General features: G+C 30.6%; 1 protein-coding gene across 1 annotated transcript in view; it reads right to left on the bottom strand.

Moving 5' to 3' along the window:
• Positions 1-12,851, bottom strand: part of LOC117112719 (SWI/SNF-related matrix-associated actin-dependent regulator of chromatin subfamily D member 1-like) — a gene marked incomplete in the record, with an annotated part of 83,152 nt that overhangs the window by 59,149 nt on the left and 11,152 nt on the right. The window contains 2 exon segments of the mRNA XM_033255865.1: positions 8,952-9,126; positions 9,894-10,006. Of these exon segments, the coding sequence (XP_033111756.1) occupies positions 8,952-9,126; positions 9,894-10,006 (288 nt within the window).

Genomic DNA, 12,851 nt, shown 5'->3' with positions numbered 1-12,851 from the left:
TAAAGGTTAACAAGGATTAGTGGTAAAGTGGTAAAATAATTTTGCTTTAATAAATTTAGAAAAAAAATTCTGAAAACATGAAGACAATAACATTACATATCAGATTTTTAATGTGATTCGTGGGTTTAATTGCCACCGAAGCACTTGGAAAAATATTTTCGCAAGTATTTCCCTGTGGAACGTATAGAATATGTAGTACGATAACATATTCAGGTAGGGAAAAACATCATCCATCTTTAATGCTATACAAATGAGATATAAATTCTCTAAATATAACTTTTAGAATAAAAGGAGATGAAAATAAAATTTTGATATACCGTAGTCATGACCATAATGCTGTTGTCATCCTTTTTTTTTTTTTATTAATGAATGAAAACTATTTTATGGGCTACCAAAACATGTATATGACAAGTCCAAACTATAGGGTCCTATTCGTAAAGACTATTCTTCATTCATACCACTTTTGCAGTCCAAAATTACACCCACTGTATTCTTTATTTAGGAAACATTTTAGAAAACATAATAATATTATATAAAATACTATCATCGTTTAATTATCACTTCAGGAGGTGTTTCTCTATACAAAAGTAAATAACATCAGGATTTAATGGATAATTTGTTATGCTTGAAGCTCATGCTTGCTCTGAATACCAATTCCATTAATTGTTTTACATTTTATGTTTTACTTACTTATTTTACTTTATATATTGTTCTTGATAAATGGAAATATAATTATTTGAATTTGAATTCTTCTCAAACTCCCTAGTTCTTGTTTTGCCCTCGGTTAATCTCAATAACAAATTTTTATTTGCGTGGTGTCATTGGACTGTAAGTTCGCAATGCATGTCAGTGTACTTTGTAATCCTTGATCTTGACCTAGACTCAATACATTACTATTCAACACCTTATATGGGGCAAAATGAGTCCGTGTACTATATTCTTAAAAAAAAAAAAAAAAAAAAATTTGCTTGTCTGGGCTTTTATCTAAGGAGGAAAAGCTCCTTTTTGTATTTCCTTTTTTAGCTAACATACACAGCCATATACTGTACCTAAGACTAAAGCACAGCAGAACAGTTCATTCAGCAAGCACTTTTTATTTTGCATTACACTTTGCTTGATGGTGAACTTGCCCGCATACCTTGAGAAAAATACTTACCTACGTTGTCTGGCTACTTTAGCCTGGCAAGCCGATTAAATCAGCATTTATGAATTGGCTAAACCAGTTGTTCACTTAAGGCAGACATATATGGTCAGCATTTTACTTTGTGAGATAAATAATGTTAAAATGTGTCTTGTGAAGCAGAATTCTCGGTAAAGATAATGCTCAATCTGTCACAAGAGCCCACTCAATAAGAAAACTGATGCGCTCCCTCACAGTCAACCTAATTACTTACGAAAATGTTTTCACTGGATTTTCTGGGTGTTTTGGCAGGTGAAATTAAAAGGGAAAAAAGTAAGCAGCCATAATGACAAGTGAAGGGACAAAAAACATGTGCTGCTCTTAATTTGTTTTTGCATTAAGTGATTAAATAGTAAATAATGAAACAATTTATAATGCAATGTGCTGATTGAAACATTTAGTAGTTTTCATCGTTTGTTAAAAATCTGATGCTGTTCTTAATAGGTCAACTCTTGATAGGGGGTTCCCCTTTCAAAATATTATATGACTACAAAAACCATATTCTTCTGGCAAGAAAAGTGTTCATATAACCTAGTCTTGCATCCCATCTTTCAATTATAGGTTGTTAATTTTAACTCAAACTTTATATACAATTGCAAGAAATAAATCCCTCAAATTATAAATGAATTCAATTAATTTAAAATTTCACTGTATAACTTTCTCTTTAGCACACATTACTTCCTGTCTGAAGTAGTTTAAACTCATTGACATCTAAAGACTTAACAGTAAATTTATAACATTATAAAATATAATATAACATATTAATCTTTATAATATAATATAGTATATCATAATACCATAACATTTTAAAAATAATGTCATTTAAAAGTTTAGTTTATCAAAGTATACTTTATCAGTATATAGTATTAAATCATTCTGTATTTCAAAAATATAAAATTCAACTCATTGGAGCCACAGGTCGAGGTTTGAAATAAAATTAAGCAAATGTATAAAAACATAGAAACATTTGTAAAGAACAAAGAAATTTCAATAAATTAAAATAACATTTAATAAGAATAATATAATTTGTTCTATATTTAAGAGGCAAGTCCCACATAATGAAGCTGGATTTATATGTACATAACATAATAAATAATGTTATATAACAACATAACATAATATAAAATATGTAAAAATAATAGAAGAAAAATATACCAATAGTCATAGTCGCTTAAAAGGCTATTGTGTATATGACAACGACCTGCTGTTTTTCAAATGATACATGAGAATATATACAGCAGAATAAAATGCTTTAAAATAATATAACATAATATATAACAATGGCAAAATATAAATAATTTTTGAGAAACACAGTTATTATAGGATCAGTTGCTAAATATAGGTTGCAGCTGGTTTAAGATGGTCTCCTTGAATTCTTTAATAACACTGGACAATATTACCCTTTAGAAATTTTATGATATGTGTACTCTTTCAACATCATCATAACAAATAACATATGCTAATAAAATTAGGTTAATGTGAATGAAAAACATGATAAAGAAATCAATTTGCAGCATTTGGTAATTTTGTCCCATATAATTTTCTTTTCCGCTTTAAGTTTAATATATATATTCAATTATCTTTTCCTTTTCTATATATATATATATATTTAGAACGAAATTGTATACAAATTATCAGATCAGATTTCCAACATGCTCTATAAAGGACGTCTAACCTATATGATTAAAAACTTCAATGGATAGTAAAATACTTCATTTTTATGACGGATTGACTTAACATGACTAGACAGATTATAAGTTACAATCAGCAATTTTATCGTGAAGAAAAATGCATTTGTCATTACTTACAAGAAATCAACATCTGACTAGTTTATCTTGTACATTGTAAGTTGATGTCTTTTTTTTTTCAGCCTAGTTGGTTGGTACACTTAAAATAGAATTTCAATTATAACAAAGTGAAACACTCTGGATGTCGGTCATCGCCGTAGCCCAATTGTTAACCCACTTTTTAATGCTGCACCAGTACTTTAGGGTTTAACAGCATTCACAGTTGGTCAGATGTTGTTGTTTTCCGAACTAGCTAACACTGTCCATGTTTCAATTACGAATCTGGTACATTCTTGGCATGAATGTACTGATAAGGTATATAAAACTAGAAAACATGCCTTTTATAGAGCCCTCTCCAGGGAGATAAGCATCCTTGGCTGTTGAATTACAGTCCAGTTGTTGGGCCGCACTGGGCAGTGGGTGCCTAGGGACTCGGCCTAAAAACATTATAGTACGTCTGTCCAGGGTTGTGAATTGTGTGCGTTTTTAGGCCAGCTACGTGGTTGAGTGGAGTAAAAGAGAAATGACCCCAAGAGCCTTCCACAAATCATGAACAGCCCTGTTCTTTATGACGTACTATTCTAATCAAAGGTGTTAGGTACAGTAATTGAACTTGATATTGGAAAAACATGAGAGGCTAGAGGAACTGGTGAAAGAAACTGAGAGTTTTTTTCTAGTCTCGATGGATGTTGAAGCATATGCCCCTCCCATCTCTCATTCATGCCTATAATCCTGAGTACATAAATGAATACTCTCCCAAATAGAAACACAATCCTCATGTATGGACAACAAGTGAAGCATGTCAATACGGCAATTTTAATAACCCAAGAATTACAGCAACACATCAAGACTACTTCCACACCTATACCCTTTTGGATAGCATACAGTTCTCGTTAAAGGTAAGTTTCTTATAAAGCATGATTTCTTTCTAAAGGACAAGACCATTTTGTTAGAGGTTCCAAATGCCAATTTTTTTCATATATAAATCAGTTATCATGTAAGCTCGATGAATATATTTCCTGATATTGTGTCTGGTTTCCGACTAACACTTGTATGTTTAAGTGAAAATAGAAACATTAAAGACATATTATATAGATAGTTTAATACAATGGATGGAAAAGACTGCCTAGAAATTACATATTTAAAAACTACTTTAATATTTTTTTTTACTATGATTTTTATGCACTTTTTTTTTATATAAGAATAGTCCTAAATTTAATTGATAATACCCTTGTTAACATATACACTTAAATTGTCTGCCAGACAATTCAAGAATTTTGGTAGTAAAAAGTCAGTGAACATTCGATTAAAATAAGTCAAATAAGCAATTTAATTTCTCATTGTCTAGCATATTCTTTATACTTTAACTTTATTGTCAAGTTTTTTTCTGAAGAAGTACTCATTTCCATATACAGTAAATATAATTCCTTTTTTTAACTGGAAAAGTTTTTGAAGGCTGATTTTTTCTGTTCAATCTTAGTTCGAATTAAAATTTTTATATTATTCTATTCCATCGAAGTGATTTCTTTTCCTATGCTTGTTACTTTCCCCATTATTGAATAAAAAATAGTATCAAACATGGTTTCTATATTTCACAAACTAAAGACATAACAACATACTAACATTTGGTATTAAAGAAACAGATGATATTTTTGTATCTATTTATCCATAGTAAAACAAATACTTCAAAACTAGGCCTGTTGTCTCTCTTTGCTAGATACTATTTTAATTTGCAAAACACAATAGTTTGTTTACTGTTTACAGTCTCATAATGTAAAATACAGGGGAAAAAAACTCTTCATAATTTTGTGCATGTTCATTACTCATTAGAACTATTATGTGATATTTTCAGGTATTACATCTTTATTTAAAAATAATAAATAAAGTAAGTTGTTTGAAAACATTTTATGTAAGAAATAAATCAATAAATAACTGAATAATTAAATGTTTAGATGATGCAATACAAAATTTCAAACAGAATCTGGACCAGGTTAATTCATTGTGGGTGTTATGTCATGTTCCATCAGTATAAGAATATTATTTAATCTATTAAAATGATGGTCGGAAGGCCTTTAAACCTAGCTTTAGTCAATTTATTAAACATAAGCCATAATCGGATGTTTGAGGCTCTGTGCCTTCACAAGCTTAAATAGCCTACATAGTAGTCGATAACTTAGTTGATTCCGTTAAAATGAGCCACTAAATATTTTGGAGTTTTAAAGGGATTTGATCGAAGGCAATATAATGTACAATAAAACAAAAAGAAAAATATTAATTATATTATTTTAAAGCATATTGAACACATCTATTTTAATTGCATTTTTCTTCTGACCATTTATAGGGCTTAACTACTTTATATTGAAAAATAAATTGCAATTAAACATTCTTTTAATAGCAATCATTATTATTCTCCAGTGAATTACATTACACAGACCATTAAAATGCTCTTTAACATTACTTTGTTTTGCATTGCCCTTCAAAAAGGCATAAATACAATCAGAATATTTATTATTAGAAAACCATCATGGGATTTAAAATACATTTAGATTTATGAAAAGAAGTTAAAAAAAAAAAGGAACTGGACATAAAACAAAATTCAGACATATTTTTGCTGGCTATAATTGCTGTTCTTTTTTACATCAAACTATTAATTTTACTATTTATTCATACAATTTCATTTGCCATTAAACAGGGGCTTGGGATTTCGCTGAAAATATTTAAAGCAGACGTGAACTACAGTATCTTATTAAGTTTATAAGAACCGTTCTATTAAAGATAATGGTAATAATATTACACATAATATCTATTTCATCCAGAGAGCATCTTAATAAAATGATCAAAAATATTTAGCAAAAAAAGATACAACAATATTTAGCTATTAATTTTAATGATTATCTATATTTACAATTAACTAAACAATAAGCAAAATTAATAAAAATTTACTGTGAAATGAAAAATACACAAAGTAACCAAACAAAAATAAAAATTATTTTAATGCTAATGGTGACAAATCTACTATACCATTATTTATATTCGCCCTTTGTGTTTTTGTAAATATTACTTATCTGTACAATTTTGCAATTGTATGTGGAAATGAAATGAATTTCATGTAAATTCTCATAGGAACAAATAAAGTAACTATGAAATATATATTTGTAGGATAAATAAATATTGATGCCACTTTTAATCATCAAATATGTTAATAATATCATGCTACAACTTAGATATACATATTCAAATTCAGATTTCAAAATTGAAATTACAAATCAAACAAGAAATTAAAATAAATAAATAAATAAATAGGCCTACATACAGGCACAGTATTAAATACATTAGAATTAAAAAAATTTAAATCACAAAAAGTTTACTATAAAGGTTTTCCTTTTTTCATTTACTAATCTCTGATGAAAATGTTTTCTTGTAACTTTTAATAATCTGCCAAAAAAAAAAAAAAAACTGGTGAGAATTAGAATTATTTGACAAGAAATCATAAATAGTATTACAATGGCCTATATGTTATTGAGCCAAGATATGTCATAAGCAATAATCTTGACTATTAAAAAACTAGACCACATTATGGCAATCTCTTTCTGAAAGAATAAAAACACTGATCATAGGTCTAGGGCCAAAGAAATCAATAAATTCAGAATGCGAGAGCTGGCCAGGAAAAGTTGTTAAGTGCTGTGAAATACGCACGCCTATTGTCAACTCAACATGACACTAGTGTGTGTGTGTATTAGTGCCTGAACTTGGGTTTTGGTTCTATAGACTTAATGAAATAGGTCGGGGGCAGAACTTCTGTTGTAATTAGGCACTCATGATTATTTCACTCTGATGGGGCTCTGGTACCTTGAACTCCATAATTTGTCAATTAAACTTGCTGATCAAATCAGAGACTACTCTTCCCTTCAGGTCAATGTTCAATAAAAAACATGGTTAACCAAAGAGAGCCATCTTGTACTAGCTTCTCTAAAGTAAGGTTGTGGTTTTTTTTTCATCTTCTTTAAAAATAAAATGAATATTTTTGAGACAGAATGGTAACTTCGAGGCTAATGAGAATAGGAGGTATTTTTGTCTTGTAATGTTAGTAGTACTGTAGTTAATACTTGTTAACCATTTGTTTCCTCCAAAAGACACAGTTCCAATTATAATTAGGTTGAAATGGGCTAGGCTAGGTGGGATTAGAATAAACAGCCTAAACAAGTAAACTGGAAGGCCAAAACTAAACTTTAGAGGCATGCCTCAATGAATATATATATATATATATATATATATATATATATATATTTTGAACCTGATTATAATTGGAACTGTTACGTGGTTTGGTGGACATCTTCGAAAATTAAAAGTCTTAGGTTCAATATTTCGGTTTTCTTTTCAAAGTTTCATTAATTTTCTTCCTGCAAAGTGCTTATATTTTTCTTAACTTAAGAATAATTCCACTTTCTAAGCCTTAAGGATTTAGTTTAATTGCATCACATAGATTTATCCCGTAACTTGCTATTGGAAGTAAAAATGAATTAAAAAATAAAAAAAATTTTCCCTTGCAAAATTTAAGATGAATTACATTTTAAAATAATAAAGATTAAAATTACAGATCTCCCTCTAATTAAATATCCCTCCAATCAAAGACCAGGTTTCTGTGGTCACAAATTAACAAATGTCTGTACTGCATCTTTATCATTCCAATTACAGACCAAAACTGATAAAGACCATGGAATCCCCAGTCCCAAAAGTGGTCTTTATTTGGAGGGAGATCTGTGTTATTATTTAAAAAACCACCACAATAAAAGTAAATTTTTTAAGAGTTGTTTTAAGTTGAAATGTTGACACACCACCCTAGATGATAAATTTTGGTATATTGTGCTCTCGTGCCATGTGTAAATTTCCCTCCCCTTTTCCCCTTACTGCATTATCGCACTCTACAGTACAGAACTGGTATTATTTTCTTCTCTTTTCCCCCATAATGCTTCATGAATCATCATGTTTGTAATTGTTTGCAAGATGGATTCAACTGTGCATGTCCTCTTTAACTTTAAACACACAGAGGAACATCGGTCGGCGGACCACTCTTTAGATCACAATCTCCACTGAACGAATGAATTTGTAAGAATTATAATTGAACTACTAAAATGTTTTTTATAATTCTAATGTCGCCAGTTGTTTTAACGGCCAATAAATTTATATATAGAAATAATGTATGTCCACCACATTACAGAAATCGATGTCATATGGTCAAATGCATTAAGGCATTGTAAGTACATTACAATCACAGAAAATGGTGATTTTTAATTTGCATAATGAACATATGGAAAGCAGAGACATATAGCGTGCTGAAATTTGATATTTATCTGACCATAATAACCTTCAGATCATGTCAGCATCATTTCCATACCAAATAATTTTATTACTTTAATCACCTAAAAAAATGGGAGATCTTTTTCCTAGGAAACACTTACAATAATAAAGAACTACATGCAAATTTCATAATGTTACAATTCTTATATCAGTGATTATTTAACCATTAGTGTGCAATTTAGTTTCTATTTATCTTTGAAGTAGAAACCAAATACAGAAATTAAACTTTTAAAATATTTTAATGTTAAAGATGCAAGTGGGAGCAATTTAGATTTTAGTATAGAATAACACTGATTTTAATCAAGAGATAGTAAACCACAGTTTAGTAAAATAAAATATTTTAACACTTTTCTACATGGATATATGAAAGATTAACACAATAAGAGACAGAATCATGAGTTAGAATTTAGTAAACAAAAAAAATAAAAATTTTACTACTTATTCTACAAAGTTGAGTGAAAGATAGTAATTTAGATAGTTGTTAAAAAACTGTGACCCGGTCTACTTGTAATTTAGATGGATGTTAACAACTTGTGACCCGGTCTAGATGTAATTATACTTGCATTGAGAATTTATATTTATTATGCAAAAAGTGTTTTATTGTGTGTTATATCTGAGAACGTTACCTTAACTGGTCTCTTAAGAGCCTCCTGAATGTCCAAACGTTTGCGCATGATTGTAGTATCAAGCTTTCGCTCAAAAGCCAGCAAATCCATATACGCCTGAGATTCGGGAACCAGATCTCGGACACGTTGGGGCAAGATCTTATCTCCCATCTTCTTTTTCTTCCTGCTTGTCCCACTAATAAAATAAACATTCTTTATCTTTCTGACATATAATTTTTTAACCAATATGGCATATATTATATATAGTATATGATTATAATATAATATAAATGATTAAGGAAACATTAGTGCTTAATTTATAGGCAATATGATGACCTATTTATTTCCTAATTACATAATTATCAATACTAACACAGGATATGTATTTGCCTCAAAACTAAATTTTATTTAGTATTTAGGTCAGTTGACTTAGGTCATCAGTGGCAATTACTCTTACTTGCATCTCTAGTAACGTGATCTATGCTATAATTAAATTAATATCAATGTCATCATTACAGTGGTTTATCTTCAGAGTGTTAACTTGAAGGGGCTGGTGGGAGGGAGAGTGCAAGAGGAAATTAAGAGGTGCTAGCTGGGGGTAATAAGGTGATGTTTCAGCTCTGGTTTTCAGTGTCAAAATATTTCCACTACGGGAGTGTAATATTTTCCTTAGTAAATTTCCATTGGGAAGGGGGAACTTAAGTGGGGTTAACAACACTTGTTTGATCTATGTAAAGCATCATTGTTTTTGTTTGTCATGTGAAGGGATTGCCACCTATTTAAAAGGACAGTAATTAAGTTGGTAATCCTTGGCCATGTGCCTAAAGGAATAAAATAAAATATTAAAAAAAACTATATTATCAACAATGTCATCATTGTCACTCCTATATCTCTATATTGTTCCACAAGAAAAACATTTTTTTTTCTAGGTATTTGTTACAAACTTGTGAAAAGTATTCTTACCCTTGGCTTCTTTTCTGAGCCTCTGCATGTCTCTTTCGGTCCATCATGCTACCCCTCATTCCACCAGAGTATGGATGTGGCATTGGCATTCCCATTCTTTGTGGTCCCCCTCTCTGTAAGACAAAACATTAAAAGCATACTGTAAACATAAAAATACTTTCAGAATTATAATAATAAACAAGATTTTGATCACTTCAAATATTAGTGGAGCAGCAAAAAATTATTTATATAAAAACATCATAAAATTGTCAAAACCATAAAATATCATGTAATCTAAAAATGGAAATAAATATGTGATGGAGAATGCTTAATCATTAGAAAATTACATATAAAAAACAGAATGATTACATACAGTTTTCATTAATAAGAAAATTATGAATTTATCAACATATACAAAAACATTTTTTTATTTATTGAAATACTGGGAGTTCAGTAAATTTATTGCAAGAACCATAGCAAAGAAAATGTAACAATGCTGCGCGAGGCACCTAGGAACACAAAATATTAACCTGGCACTGTGATACGGAAGTATAATTTGGTCAAAATACTATGGGGGAAGGGCAGCAATGGAAAGAATGAATCAACATATTACAAATTGGATATGTGGGATATTGATTATCAGTTTACTATGCTAGAGTAATGATTAAGAATTACCTCTGACACTGACAGCCTGATTCTATGAAGTCGATTTTATCTAATTGACCATTTCACCTTTTTGAGTTAAAATCCTAATTGTTTCAAGAGTCACAAGAAAATTATTTTTACTATTGGCAAACATGAGGGAGATAGGAAGATAGTTCTAGTGGAGACCGTGAAACACTGCATGCACAGAACACAGTCGGCATTCTAAATGCTCAATTAATTGAACAATTTTAGCATTTAAACTTGAATACAACGAGCAGTAGCCAAGAGGCAAACTCCTCAGCTTCTCATTACGAGGCTCTATGGACAATCCTACTTAAGAATCGGATTTTCTCGCAGTCAAAAAATAAAGATTCTCTCAAGGGACTGTAAAATGCTAAGATGCTCTACGTTACTTTTTTCTAAGCTCTCTGACCAAAATACGTCAAGAGACAGGTGACACTATGGATTATATGATTCCTATATGTAGGAGGAAAATATTTTAAAGGTTAATTTGTAATAGCATCGACTTTATTTTCAGATTTATTATCATTCATGCAGAACCCCTACAAATCAGTGAAGTTATCCTGTACCAAAATGGAATTACATAAGTATTTAAAAAAACAATATATATATATTGAAATGAATAAAAGGGAAAAAAACTAAATACTAAAGCATTATTGATAAACAGGAAAAAAAATATAATACCATTGCAGAAATATTAGGATTGGCAATGACTATTATCTATATTATAATTATGCTTTAATATTTTAAAGGCTATAGGCACAATGCAAAACTGAGGACCTAAAAAAACGTCTGGGATTCGAAACCTACCAGTCTGAAAAAATGTAACAATAGACAGTAGACCATCGATGTCTCCATCTCACTAAAGTTAATATAACTTTATATTGCAATTGAAACGTACAGTATAATTCCGCATCCAGTTTTTTATGGATGCCAAAAAGCGTAACTTTCAAACACAGTCGATTGTTAAGCACACTCGGTTTTCTGTTGCTTTAGTTGCCCCTGACCAATACTGTCTCGTCTCATTTTAGTAGTTTCCTAATATTTTTATGTTATGAAAAATGATATAAAATTGCTATCAAAACCTGTAACTGAACTCTGAACGCTTGTCTAAGCCCATGACGCATGCTTTGTAAATCATAAATCATGATCTTACCACTGTATTTCTGACATTACGTAAAGAAAATAACTGAGCGAGATTACATACAACATGTAATCTATCCTCTTTTAGTGGTCATATTGTTCTTTTTATCGAAACTAAATCACAATATTCACATACTAGGTGGTAAAACAAGCGAAGCAAGCGCACTCTCTAGTTTTTTAGAATTAGCATTAACAATAACAGCAGCAAACAACAAAAAGAAAAAAACAACAGAGAAAATTAATAAGTAATATTATGACAACTCTTATAACTTATGCTGTCTATGCAAAGCTACATCTACATATGATATTTGACAAAATCCATTCTGGATGTAATGCTGAAGAAAGCATTCAAATGTTGACATTTTTAGAGAATTTTTACGACAGACAGAATATCTTTAAAGTCAAGCTCCGGAGAAAAAATATTTTTGATATGGTGACCAAACTCTAGGAAACAGTTAATGAGATAATATTTAAAAACTGGAAGAAAAAGGTGGAAAAATGGTGGTTACACCCCTTTTCCCCCCAGAGTTTTTAAATATTATCTGTATCTCATTAACCGTTCCCAAGTTCCCAACACCTTTTTATGTCTTAGAAAAATCAGTTGTACAACATAAAGATTTTTTTCCCCTAAGGAGCCTGGCTTTAGGCCAAGTGTAAAAAAAAACATGTTTCGCGTCCCCGCCCGCATTTTTTTCGCCCGCCTTGATTTTTTTTTAATTTTTTATTTTTGGAAAATTCATGAAAATAAAGAAAAAATATATCGAAAATTTAGAATTAAATGTTGGAAAATAAATACCCTAGCCTAAAATAGTGCAATATCTTCGTCTAACCTTTCGTATAGTAAAGCTATGCCTAGGCTAGCCCAATATCTCTACCTAGGCTAGGCCTAGGCTAGCCCGATATCTCTAGGCTGGGCCTAGGCCGTCGCCTACTCTGGGCGTCAGGCGGCAAACCTAGAGTTCACTTCACTAGAGCGCGTTTGTCATGCATACAATTGCCGTATTCGATTGGGACTATACGTTGAGTATGTTATCCCGTTGAGTACAAAACTCAACGATAAATTCCGAGCGTTAACTTCGTTGAGCAGTTTCCGTTGAGCAGAGCACGAAAGTCGCAAACGAATACGGCCGATGATTTCCGATGAATTCTGGAATTTCCTGTTATACTGGC

The sequence above is a fragment of the Anneissia japonica genome, unplaced genomic scaffold (assembly GCF_011630105.1).
Source record: "Anneissia japonica isolate Jap-2015-1 unplaced genomic scaffold, ASM1163010v1 scaffold432_len584295_cov189, whole genome shotgun sequence".
Classification (NCBI taxonomy): Eukaryota; Metazoa; Echinodermata; class Crinoidea; order Comatulida; family Comatulidae; genus Anneissia; species Anneissia japonica.
This window is presented reverse-complemented; position numbering and strand designations above follow the sequence as displayed.